This window comes from Leucoraja erinacea, chromosome 11, assembly GCF_028641065.1.
Source record: "Leucoraja erinacea ecotype New England chromosome 11, Leri_hhj_1, whole genome shotgun sequence".
Classification (NCBI taxonomy): Eukaryota; Metazoa; Chordata; class Chondrichthyes; order Rajiformes; family Rajidae; genus Leucoraja; species Leucoraja erinaceus.
The window spans coordinates 21574932-21589143 of record NC_073387.1 but is presented as its reverse complement, the minus strand read 5'-3'; the positions used below and the strand labels follow the sequence as shown (position 1 = coordinate 21589143).

The 14212-nt window shown below is 38.7% G+C and overlaps 1 protein-coding gene across 1 annotated transcript in view; it reads left to right on the top strand.

Moving 5' to 3' along the window:
• Nucleotides 1-14212, top strand: part of LOC129701362 (uncharacterized) — a 227863-nt gene that overhangs the window by 83960 nt on the left and 129691 nt on the right. Inside the window, exons 7-8 of the mRNA XM_055642496.1 lie at nucleotides 5399-5457; nucleotides 7526-7611. Of these exons, the coding sequence (XP_055498471.1) occupies nucleotides 5399-5457; nucleotides 7526-7611 (145 nt within the window). The remainder of the gene's footprint in view (nucleotides 1-5398; nucleotides 5458-7525; nucleotides 7612-14212) is intronic.

Below are 14212 nucleotides of genomic sequence, written 5' to 3'. Positions count from 1 at the left end.
ATTACTGTGAAATTATAGATTATTTTCTACTTGAAATTTATGCCAACTTTGAAGTACGCAGTGTCTGCCAAAATCCATTTGTTTCCAAGACCTTTTCAGCCAACATTGATGGGAATATAGAGAAAATAAATCGTATTTAAATGGACTCTTCGGAGTTTCTGAAGAATTATTGTAACCAAGTAATCATTTTAGATACAATGATTGTTATTATTGTCACCAAAGATGGTTGCGATTTTGTACACATATAAGGTCCCATCAATGGAAATCGATTTCAATGGCCAGCCAACCTGATATTGGTTAATGACGCACAATTATTACCAGAACAGCAGGAGAATGAGAAAATCTCAATATGAATAAGTGATCTTCTCTGTCGACTAAATGAGCTACAGGAGGACATATTGTAGCAGTCTATTAGAGGTGTAATGTAAGTCTGGATCAACAGTCATGTCTAGGTTTGATATTGAATTCATAATTTATGTGTTTAAGGCACGAGTGCCAAGTGAGAATTTTGTTGCACCATTTGAGCCCAGATGCTCTTGACTAAAACCATACTAATGCAGTTTGAATCGCGCAGCTATATAGGCTTCATAGAAGCAGGACATTTGTCTCATCCATGGCTTAAATATACAATTACATTCGCAGGAAATAGCAATATCACACATGCTATTTTCTCCCAATTGTTATAAAAAATACTTTTATCAGAGGATCAGCATTTAGTATTGGTATTGTTTTATTATTGTCGTGTGCACAGAGATACAGAGATTTGGATATAAACACATAATGCTGGAGTAACTCAGCGGGTCAGACAGCATAGCAGGAAAAAAAGGTATAGGTGACGTTTCGGGTCAAGACCCTTCTTCAGAACATCACCTATTACTTTTCTGCAGAGATGCTGCCTGACCCGCTGAGTTACTCCAGCATTTTGTGTCCATCTTCGGTGTAAATGCAGTTCCTTCCTCTATATATATTTGGAGTATTGTCGCAATACAGGAATAATTAGAGTATTTGGAGATGGTGCAGAAGAGGTTACTCAGAATGCTGTCAACATTACAGGGTATGTGAGCTACACAAGGAGGTTGGACAGACTTGGATATTTTTCTCTAGAATGCTGGAAGTTGAGGGGGCCCTCCTATAAAGAATTATGAGAGGCATGGTGAGGTAGACAGTCAGAACCTTTTACCCAGTGTGGAAATGTCAAAGACTAGAGAGCATAGCTTTGTGGTGAAAGTTTAAAGGAGATACCCGGGCAAGTATTTTACACAAAGGGTGGTGGGTGCCTGGAGCTTGCTGCTGTATGTGATGGTAACCAAAAGATAAGAGCTTTTGTTGATGTGCTCCCCAGTCTAGTTAAATAATACTATAAATAAATACAATCAAGCCATGCACCACAACAAGCAGAGCATTTGAATCCTACACTGTCTAAAACAAGGATAATTGTCATATGGTCTGGTGAAGTCCTCCAATTTACTGAGTGTCTGGTAACGCATGTTTTCAATTGTGTTTGATTTGTGCATATGCATTGCCTAAACAAAATGGTGGGATATAACCACTTCCTGTAAACTTCCACTGCTCTGAACTCAGGCCAAACTATGGATTCTATACTTTTGGTGGATAGCAATTGTAATATGATGTCACATATTTCACTAGGTTTTTACATTCTTAATATTGCCATTAATCTTAGTTGATGTCAAAAATAAATGAATATATTTGAATATGCAATCTTAGTTAAAATCTTGAAATATACATGTGCCTAAGTAATACAAGCTTTTCACTTTACCTCGGTACATGTGACAATAAACTAAACTAAACTAAATAATAATGCTGCTGTTGTAAATTGTTTTAATTATTCTGGACAAGGCTTCAAATAGCCTCACCAGTTTACCACCAGTACTGGAAAAGGTAAAAATAGAAATTATCACATATATTGCTGAAAGTTAGCTTAATTTTATAGCAGTGGAAAACATGCAGCACAATTAGAGCCAAACCAGTCACAGTTTGAGGCTTGAGGAAAAAGAAAATGCTTTGACCACTGATGACAGACTGCCTAGACTCCAGAGCAAGAAGTCCCAAACTGCAACAGGATAATGATAAATGTCTCCAGGATAATGATAAATGTTAGAAAGAGAACTTAGAGAAATGTAAAATTGATGCTTGAAATGTTCCCAGGCAGTCTGGCAAAGAATCGTTAAGCTATGAATGCAGAAAGGGCAAATCAGTGAAAATATAGGCAGGGCTCGAAATTAGTGATTGCCCCGGTGCCAATGATCACTAGAAAGTGCCACCAGGCAATCTAAACGCCGAGTCATTTTGCCCGGCTTGGCACTGAAGATAGACACAAAAAACTGGAGTAACTCAGCAGGTCAGGCAGCATCTCTGGTGAAAAGGAACGCGATGTTTCGTGTCGGCGATGGCTGTAGTGCATGGCAAAGATACCAGATGCGGGGTGATGAAGGGTCGGAGCGAATGATGGGCCCCGCACAGCAGCAGCAGCTGTAATTATTTAATGAGCAACATTCACAACTATACGTTGGATTTATCCAAGTTTTACTTCTACAGTCGGTCATATACATCACAAATTTGGTCAGGAGATATTTCAGTTGAAATTTTAAAGTTAATTCTGGTGGGAATGATGGAAACAGCGTTTATCAATATTTTTTTTTTAAAATCTGGTGCGTACAAACTGGGTATCTTCATTGCTGTTCACAACACGTACATCTAATCTGAATGTCCGGTAATGTGGCATTTTGACACTTTTAAACATATTACCAAAAGAACATTTGCTGCAGTTATGTCCTTTGGCCATCTCTTGTTAGTAAGTGTGATGTTTAACCTGTCAGATGGGTATAGTCGGTTTTAACAGCTATTCTCATAAAATGCCTTAAGAGCTTTCCATGCAACCTGTATATTTTGTTATGGATAAATTATGTGGGAAGCAAGAGTGTTTCTGTGCCAATAGCAATAACCACCCCATGCTATGGCCATGTCATGGTAATTTTCGGTCCTTCACAGAAAACATGCTTGCATCAATCTGTAGTGGACACATAAACATATATGTTACCATGGTCCAGGATTTATTGACACATGTTGATCATACGCTGAATAATCCAACCACATTTTTGTTTGGAAGTGGAAAGAACTAATAGAAATTGCATTAATTGCAATGTGTAAAAAGAGTTGAGATACTGTATTATAATTTTGCTGCATGTCATTGTGGTACATATCATGTCTTGATTGGTGAATATGTTTAGTTTGTAACTTTATTTGAAGCAGAAATAATATGTGAATGCTTCATTGAGCATAATATCGACTGGTAACTACGCACATCGTCCGAGCACATTATCGCATGCGTCATGCAAACTGTCTTAAATGACCACCTAAACTGTCATTTGGCAACCTAAAAAGGTGCCTAGATTACCTGACTGGCAGCAGGGAAAAAAGTTAAGTGAGAGCCCTGGACTATTGACTTATTATTGCAACCTATACTGGGATACAGTGGAAATCCAGTCAAGTTATACCATAGATGACTGTATCAAAATCAAATGTAAACAATGTACAAAGTATAGTGTTATAGCTAGAGAAGGTGAAAAATTTTTTTTTAAACTGTTTGGGCTGCAACAAATAGGTTGGAAGATCAGGAATTCATCTTGAGCACATGACAGAACATTCAACAGTCAGATAACAGCAGGATTGAAACTGTTTGTGTACCTGTCGGTATGTGCTTTCAAAGGTTTGTATCTTCTGCTTGATGAGAAAGTTGAGAAGAGAGAATGACTGGGATTTGAGTCATCTTTGATATTGTTGCTGCTCGCCATCCCCCTCATCTCCATTTCTCAAGTCAATGAACAGCTCCTTCATTTTACTGACATTGTTGAGGAGATCTTTGTGTTCATTCATGCTACTAAGATCTCTTATCACCGTCCTGCACTCCATCTCGCAATTGTTTGAGATCTGGCCCTTGACAGTGGTTTCATTGGTGTCATGCAATGTGCAAACAAGCCTTATGGCCCAACTTGCCCACGCCAAGAAATGTGACCCATGTACACTGGTCCCACCTGGCATTTGGCCCATATCCTTCTAAACCTATCCCATCCGTGTACCTGTACAAATGTCTGTTAAACATTGTGATAGAGCCTGCTTCAACTACATAATCTGGCAGCTCACTCTATATGCCCACCACTGTAAAACAGTTACCCCTCAGTTTGCTATTAAATCTTTCCCACCCTCACTTGAAACCACCCTATGTCCTCTGATTTGTGATTCCCCTACATTGGTTAAAAAACAGTGCATTTCCAACATCTATTCCTCTCACAATCTTATACACCTCTATAAGATTACCCCTCATTCTTTTTCACTCCCAGAAGTAAAGTCCAACCTCTTCCTACAGCTCTGGCCCTCAGGTACTGGATACAACCTCGCAAATCTTTTCAGCACCCTTTGCTGCTTAATATCTTTCCTATAACAGCAAGACCAAAACTGAACACAATACTCTGAACATGGCCTCACCAATTGTCTTCCGCAAAGTTGTAAAGGGGATTGGAGCAGAACTTCACCGTACAGTCGAGTATGCACTTTGTGTATAGTAAGAGGCTGAAAATAGTGTTTTTGTTCTCTATCCTTATTGATTATTGCCTATCGGACAGGAAGTTGAGGATCCATTGGAGTCCTAAAATAGGAGGTTTGGAGATAAGTTTAGTTGGGATTATCGTGTTGAAGGCAGAGCTATTGTCAAGGAGTTTGGTATAGGTGTACCTGTTAATCAAATTGTCAGGGATGAGCCAAGGTCCAGGGTGATGGCATCTGTCATGGACCAGGTGTGATGGTAGACAAATTGCAGTGGAACGTGGCTGTTTGGGAGGTTGGAGTTGAAATGCACCATAGCCAGCCTCTTGAAGCATCTTGTGGCAGAGCAACTGGACCCGAGTCATTATGGCTTGCTCAGATAATTTCCTTTGGCTCTTGGGTGACAACGGTCTTCAGATGGGAGCCTCAGATTACAGTCGGGAAAGGTTAAAGATATCTGAAAATACTCCTGCCATGTGGTCTGCGCAGGTTTTGAGAACATGGCCGGGAACTTCATCAGACCAGTTATGTGGTATTATATCATTCATATTCACAGCATGTTTGCAACATGTAATATAGAACCAGAACCAGATCCAAAGATCAACGACATTCTGAAACCAGTAGGTTATGCTCCCACCAGAAAGGATAAACAATTATCTTCTTCATTTCTTCCTGATATCTCAAAGTACCTTATTCCTAGAACTTTTGAATTGGAGACAATGATGGAGCTGCAGTGATGATTGCTGCTTTAGAGTAATGTATTCTGTTGGCAAATTTTCTTGACTGATTTCTCAAAAGTTCAGCTGCCTCTCTTCATGTTCACATATATTTTTTTCAGGTGGGACAACCGAATACAGACTGGCATGCATCGGAGCCTCATATAGTTGGAAAGATCAGGTATTTCATTTTAAATTTCTACTTAATTCCTTTAAGATTATAACAGACATTTTCCATTGTGTCATAAATTGGGATTTATTTAACTTTGAACACGCGATTTATTATTTAAACAGTGCAAACCTAATTAGCTTCCAAGTGTAAAGATGTGCTTTTAATTTTCTTTCAAAAGCTTTTACTGTTTTAAAACTAGATGATGGAAAGACTAATTTAAAGCCTTTTGTTATTACGGTTGTGTTTAGCTGCAGAGGTGAGACATGTCACAATGAAATGGATGAAATGTCACAATGCTTCACCTTGACTTTGCATCGCATTTGCACCTGGTGGAATATATTTGGTTAAATCTATCTCACAGAAAGTTGGTAGTTGCTGCTGTAACTGTTGGCTGTCAGGCAATCAATCTGAAAATGTTTGCGAAACTAAAGTTAAAAATCCAAAATGAGCTTTTGGTCACTCACCGCACACATCTCATGCTACACTGGAATCATCATAGATTGAATTGGGCAGAGATCAATATAATATAATAGAATTGGACATAGAGAGAATAGAGACATTGGGCATGTCAGCTTGCTTTGCCTGCTGTACTGGAAACGTACAAATGAAGAGAAAGTGGGGATTTTAAGTAGCAAATCCATGCAAAGGATCAGGGGGAATGGTTTGTACGGACCTTAAATTCACATTTGTGTGTCAGGGGGAACTACTGATGCTGGTTTAAACCGAAGACAGACACAAAAAGCTGAAGTAACTCAGTGGGTCTGGCTGCCATCCCTGGAGAAAAGGAAAAGGTGTCATTTCAGGTCGAGACCCTTCTTTTTTGTTCCATTGGTGGATTGTGATTGGGAAGCTGCAAGCAATACAAATTCTTGTGAGAATAAAGGCAAAGCAAACACTGCATATTCTGCTCATAGCCACAAAACTTTGACCACTCTTTAATTTATTTTAATTACACATTTCACGGATGTAGCGGTCTCCATGGTTTGTTTATAATGTTTATATTTGACTGCATTTGTGAAGCTAACTGAGATTGAAGGGTGCATGATCAAAAATATATTAAATACACTGAAATATTTGAATGTCACCTGGAATGAAAGGTAAATGAATTTTATGCATGGATTACAATGTTCAATTAAAATCCTCCAGTTTTGAAATTTCTTTGAGAATTTGGCAATTATACATGTCTTGAAATTGAGGTTGGAGATAATAAATTAGGTTCCTAATGTGTTTTAAATCCCTCCATACGATTTTAATGAATGTATTATCCCTTTAGTTTGAAGACTTAATGCCTGCAATGAGATAATGGAGAGAGGATTTAATCGGAATATATTAAGCATTTCCCCTTTTATCCTTTGGCACAATCGTAATGTCAAGTTTTTCCCCATCAGCAGTTTGCATGACTTTACACACATTTGCTTGTAGTCTTCATAAGACGGTAAGAAGGTGCGACAAGTTGTTCAATATTCTTAACAGAAAATTGGCCTTGTGTGGAAAATACTGTTTTCAGATCCCCACACATTAACACTACCCTATGCACACTGGGGACAATTTTACATTTTACATTTTATACCAAGACAGTTAACCTACAAACCTAAAAGTCTTTGGAGTGTGGGAGGACACCGAAGATCTTGGAGAAAAAACAAGCAGGTCATGGAGAGAATGTACAAACTTCATACAGAGAAGCACCTGGAGTCAGGATCGAACCAGGGTCTCTGGAGCTGTAAGGCAGCAGCTGTACCTTCATGCCACCATGCCGCCTCTGTAAAATTGGCCTCTGTAAAATTATGCCTGGTATGTTAGGAATGAATTAGAAAGTGGGATACCATAGATCTAGTGTGAATGAGTGATTGATGGTTGGTGTGTACTCGGTGGGCAGATGTGGCCTGATTCAATGCTGTATCATTTAGTCAATCAAAAATATTCACCAGGTAATGAATTATTCTTTGAAGTTTGGTAAAATTGCATTGGATGTAACAGCATTAAAGAATAAACAGGCATTATTGCAGTGTTACCATTTGTCTTTTGATTATACAGGATGGCATCTCACAATCACTCTGTCATGTATATTTATTTTCAGTTCCCAATGCTTGGAAGAAAATCTAACCCAGGATGACATTAAACGAGAATTCAACCGACGGCACACGTCTATCACATCCGGAGCAGGTCAGAATTAACTAATTGGTACCAGAAAGTGGGTGGGTGTTGGGTGGGTTAAAATGCACATTATGCATTTGCAATCAAAGTCAAATGCGTCATAAAAGTTATTTGGTCTGTGTCCATGTTCGTAAGATATAAAGCTGAGATGAATGAGAAAGAAGTTAAAACAAGCGATTGTTTTATATCAGAGCAAGATTACAATCTTTCTTTTAAAAATATTTAAATGCAGACTTAAAGAAGTTATAAAATAGATATACTTTAAAATTAAAAGGACCTATATAAGCCTCACCTGATATCATTTTTTATTGATGCATGAACTTCATTGATTTACATATTAAAATATCACTCTTTAAATTTCATGTTGTAACATAAAAAATATTAAATAATTAAAAGGTGAGAATAGTGCAAGCATATTCCAAATTCCATGGAAAGTAATTAACAATGTAATAAAGCAATTAAATATTGTTATACTGATTATGTAGAAGTAATACTTTTTTGTGCTGTAATATTTTTCTCTGTTAAAGTTTACGTTGTAATACTTTTGCCTTCCCCTATCGTAAAGCCATTTTACCTGATTCTGTGATCATCAAAAGAGTTTACTAATACTGTAATTCAAAGTCATTAATCATTTAGTAATTTTATGAAATGGAATGGTAGAAATTATATATAGGCACCTGAGTATAGAGGTGGTGCAATGGTTAAATTATTGTATTATTAATTAAGAGTTTGGGCAACACAGTGGTGCAGCAGTATAGTTGCTGCCTTACAGCACCAGATCCTCACTATGGTTGCTTTCTGTACAGACTTTATATGTTCTCCATGTCACCACATGGGTTTTCTCTGGCTGCTGCAGTTTCCTCCCATACTCCAAAGGCGTGCAGGTTAATTGGCTTCAGTAGGTTATTAAATTGTTCCTCGTGTGTAGAATAGTGCTAATGCACGTTGTGATGACTCATCGGTGCGGACTCAGTGGGCCAAGGGGCCTATTTCCATGTTGTATCCCTAAAGTCTATAAAGTTCTGGACAAACAATCTGGAGATCCGAGTCCAAGTCCTGCATGGCAGTTGAAGAATAGAACAACTTCAAAATGCCTTTTGGCCATGTTAAACTAAGTACAGTTCAAGAGAGAGTTAGATTTAGTTTGTAGCGCTAAAGGAATCAAGGGATATGGGGAAAAGCAGGAACGGGGTACTGATTTTAGATGATCAGCCATGATCATATTTAATGGCGGTGCTTGCTCGAAGGGTCGAACGGCCTAGTCCTGCACCTATTTTTTAAAATGTTTCTACGTTTCTACAGTATTGTATCGGAAAGGCCAGTTGTGTTGCTTTCATTAAAGACTTAAATTCTAATCCCATTCTCAAGAAGCCGTTTTTATATTTGTAGAACTAAAACCAAATCCAACACTTAAATACAACAGCCTGGGAAATTATAACTCTTCTTTCTCTTCATATCCATTTCACAATTAAATATAGGTTTGACCATGTATTAACATTCATAATAGCCATGGTTAAGCCCACATAAATGCTCTCTTACCAACCTTTTTTTTTTAAATTGTCTTGGATTATTTTGATCCACAAAACCTTCTCTGATTACTAAGTGAGAAAATTGCTTATGCTATTATTTAACTGACTGTGATTTTTTTTTTGTATGTTATTTTAAAGTATCCAGGAACCTTTTTGATGGAATGGATTAGCACCTTTCAGATGAAACTTTAAACCATAGCTCTGCCTACCTACTCATATAAATGATCCTATTGCATGATTTGATAAGCAGCATTGGACATTTTTAACTCATTGAGTTAACTTTAACTTTCATTATTTTTTTTTAAATTCTTCCTTTCATTTATACTTTTATTTTTCCTTTTTCACATTATTTTTCTTAAAGGAATTTTGAGTCTGATTTAACTTCCCCAAGTTGATTTTATATTCATGTACGGAAGCACATTGAACTATTCGAATCCCCTTACCAAACACCATATTGTTTTTCTGGTCATTGTTTTATTTATGGGACAAATAGTCCTCGGATGGATAATGTGGTTCAGATCAACTTATTGGGAACATTCTAGTCACAAATGAAAACCCAGTGCATTGGAAGTCAATGGTGTGCTTGACCATGTAATAAATAGTTAAAGACAAAAGTAAGAATAAAGGGGATTGAAAATTGGACTTGCTATGTGATGCAAGATTTCGATTCATTTTGTGTTCTGTATACATGATGAGACCAGAGGCAAGATAAAACAAATTGTGTTCTCTGACCAATGAATGGAATTAAAGATTGTACCAGGGCCCATTGCTGACTGAACCATTATAGTTAGCAATAGGGATAAGAAATTCTGTCAAATTTTGTACTACTCAGTTACTGTGTTTAGTGTTTGTTTATTTAAATTGTGTTTAGTTTAGTTTAAATACAGTGCAGAAAGAGGCCCTTCAGCCCACCGAGTCCTCAACGACCAGCACTCCCTTTCCACTAGCACTGCACCACACACACGGGACAAATATCAACATTTACCAAAGCCAATTAACCTACAAAACTGCACTTGGGGGGGAAAACAGGGCACCCAGAGAAACCCCCATGCGGCCACAGGCGAACGTATAAATTCCGTACTGACAGCACCCGTGGTCAGGATCGAACCAGGGTCCTTGGCGCTGTAAGGCAGCTACTCTATCGCTGCGCCAGCATGCTGCCTGGACAGCAACATTATTCAGGATATTGCTAAGAAAATTTAATGGAGCTGCTATTACATGTATAGTGACAATAAATGGCATATCTATCTATTAATCACAGATGAAAAGGCATATTCTCTCACAGGGACTCTTTTACCAATGTGATGGGTGTGGTACTGTTGTCATGAAATATGTGTGCATCACACTAAACATTAAGGCTATACATGGAAAAACAGGCATGACTAAATATTCTTAATGAGCACCAGGGCACAAATTGTCTCCATTACTTAATCTGAGATGCTTCCTACGAAACTCAATTCAATTGGCAAAAATATATTAAGGCCTTTTGTTTTAATAAACATGCAAAATGATTCACAACAAATGAATTTTACACATTGTTACAAGGTCAATTGAGGTTTTGGTAAACTCTGCGGCTTATAGTAATATGTTTTGAAGCAAATCATTGCTTCTGTGTAAGAAATTAGGTTTGTGCACTTTTCAATTCGTACAAAGCAAGTATTAAATTGCTTGGTGCTGTCATAAAATGATAAATGGGGTTTCACATCCTGCAGCAGTTTTGGATACTGCGACAAACTGAAGCTGAAAACATTTTCTATCGTACAGCAAATATTGTTGGACCACATTTTTTTAATTGTAGCTGTGGATACGATGCAATAATATTATCTATGTTGCCTCTTTTTCAGTGACACACCTTCATTTCCTAACCAAATACATTGGTGTGACTGTTTGTATGCAGTCTTCATCCGTAGCTGCCCATTGGTACCCTTGGTAGTGTTTTCCTTCACCGCATGGAATGTCATGAGTTACTGTTCCATTCTAAAATGATAAGCCTAAGTTGATCTTCCACTACTTTGTGGAGCAAAGGGTTGTTTTCCTCGTAGTATTGTTTTTTAGGGATTGTCTGTTGTCAAAAGTGCTTATAAAATACATCAGACACAATTTGAAGAGTCAGGAGTCTCAAGTGTTTTGTTGTCGTGTGTCCCGAAATAGAAAAGTGAAATTCTTACTTGCAGCAGCACAGCAGATATGTAAACATAGTGTGTTAAAAGGAACTGCTGATCCTGGTTTAAACCAAAGAAGACACAAAAAGCTGGAGTAACTCAGCGGGACAGGCAGCATCTCTGGCGAGAAGGAAAGACATTTCGGGTCAAGATCCTTCCTTCTTCAGACTAGTTAGGGATAAGGGAAACGAGAGATGATGTAGAGAGATAAAGAACAATGAATGAAAAAATATTTAAAAAAGTAAAGATGATAAAGGAAACAGGCCATTGCTAGCTGTTTATTGGGTGAAAACGAAAAGTTGGTGCAACTTGGGGGGGGGGGGGAATAGAGAGAGAGGGAAATGCTGGGGTTAGTTGAAGTTAGAGAAATCAATATTCATACCACTGGGCTGTAAGCTGTCCAAGCAAAATATGAGATGCTGTTCCTCCAATTTGCATTTAGCCTCACACTGACAATGGAGGAGACCTAGGACAGAAATGTATATGTGGGAATGGGAGGAAAATTAAAGTGTTTAGCAATCGGGAGATCAGGCAGGTTCAGGCAGACTGAGTGAAGGAGTTCCGTGAAATGATCGGCCAGTCTATGTTTGGCCGCAGGACACATTTCTGTGCTGTGCAACACAATGACTATTTGTGAGGCAAGATATAATTTGCACAGAACTATGCTGACTCCTAGTAAACTCATTCTGGCTACAAATGGACATAAATCCTGTCCTTCAGAACCTTTTCTAATACTATACCTTCCCTACCATTGATGAAATGCTCCACAACCTGTATTTTCCAGGCTCATCATTGTTGCTGATATTAGGCAAACAAAGAGACATTACCTATCTTGCAATCTTCTGGCACCATACCCATGGCAGACAAATATCCAGCACTCTTGGTCAAAGCCCCATCAATCTCCTGCGTTATTTCTTTAGATTTTAGGGATACAGTGCAGAGACAGGCCCATCGGCCCACTGAGACAATGCTGACCAACGATCACCCCATACACTAACACTCGGGACAATGTATAATTTTTACCAAAGCCAGTTAACGAATAAACGTATATTTCTTTGGCGTGTGCAGGAAACTGGAGAGCCCAAAGAAAACCCATGCGGTCACGGGGAGAATGTACAAACTCCGTACAGCCAGCACCCATAATCAGGATCGAACCCAGGTAGCTGGTGCTGGAAGGCAGCAACTCTACCACTGTGTAGCCCCAAGAACATTCCCCTCAGCACCCTTCCATCAGGCTGTGAGGAAGTGTCCAAACTAATGTGTTCCAGTGTTTCTAGTATGTCTTCCTTCTCGATAAAGATATCCAGAATATCGGCATACTTATCCCTTAACATTCCAGTCTGCATGAATTTCTCCCTGATGAATAGCATGAGATGTTTGGTGTACTTCTTCAAGTAATGAAATGGAAATTAACTTTTATATGTTGTGATAATTTGCATAAACTAATTGATTGGGGAATCCCTATTAAAATAAAAATATAGTTGGTGAGGCCAATGGTTCAATGGTGTTTTATTTGTCACATGTGCAACCGCACATAGAAACATAGCAAATAGGTGCAGGAAGAGGCCATTCGGCCCTTCGAGCCAGCACCGCCATTCATTGTGATCATGGCTGATCGTCCCCAATCAATAACTCGTGCCTGCCTTCTCCCCATATCCCTTGATTCTACTAGCCCCTAGAGCTCTATCTAACTCTCTATAGAAACATAGAAAATAGGAGCAGGAGGAGGCCATTTGTGAAATTAGGCACAGTGAAATTATTTTTGCATATTTGCACATCTAGGCACTGCCATGTTTTGGTGCCATTTCCAAGGTGCATTCCACCCACGTGCTCAGTCTACTGGAGCAATTCCGAGTCCAGGTAAGCCCCAGGCTCTTGAAGGGCCTTCCTCCATCGCCCTCAACCAGATCGACCTATGAACCGATGTTTCTCATAGAATCAACGTTGAGAAAACTGATGGATTCAGTGACTGAACTTCTGATTTCCTGCTTGCAATTGGACCATTCGCTCCAAATATATCTGCAACTTAAAATCCAGCCCAGTATTTTGAAATATGTTACAATATTGTGAAACTCGGTAGTAAGTCAATGTGTTACAATCAGAGGAGAGCAATATGATTTGTCACAACACCTTTTATTTCTGGAGGTGTAAATTTTGATAATTGAGGGAATTTCTTTATCTAAAGGGCCTGTCCCACTTCGTCAACTCTTTAGGCAACTGCCAGGGACTAGTTTTAATGGAATTCACCTACAACAACATATGACAACCAACGACACCACCCACGACAACTATGACAACCTAGGACAACAACTCCGACACCCGGCGACAACCTACGACAACAGCTACGACAGCAAAACTTGTTACCGCTGTCGCCTAAATATTTTCATCATGATGAAAATTTTGTGGCAGTCACCTGTAGTCATCCAAGAAATCACCTAAGTGGGACAGGCCCATTAGTTTTGAACAGTCAGTTGGCATCAGTTATGCCTATCTGAGAAGGCTGCATTCGAGGCTGCATTCAATAAATAGCTGCCTTGAGTTTCCTCTGTGTTGTGAGGTGTCAGTCCAGATTATGTACTAATTTCTCTGGATTAGGGTTCAACTAATATCTATCTGATCCTAAGGTGCGAGTGCTGCAACATAATCAAGGTCAACATGAATTATGATTAGTATAAAATGTACATACATGAAAGTCAACAGACAACATCACAGTTGCACATTTAGCAAACAGCTGCAGGGGTGGAGAAAGTCAATTTAATTACCACATTAATTTCAATACTAATAGGTTACGATGCCTTGCTCACTCCAAACAGCCTGTCTTCAAAGGGCATGATACTGAAGCAGACTGTCTCTGTAATAATCCGTGACAATCCGTCCCCAAAGAGATTAAGGCTGAAGGATGACCTGATGAAGGAATAT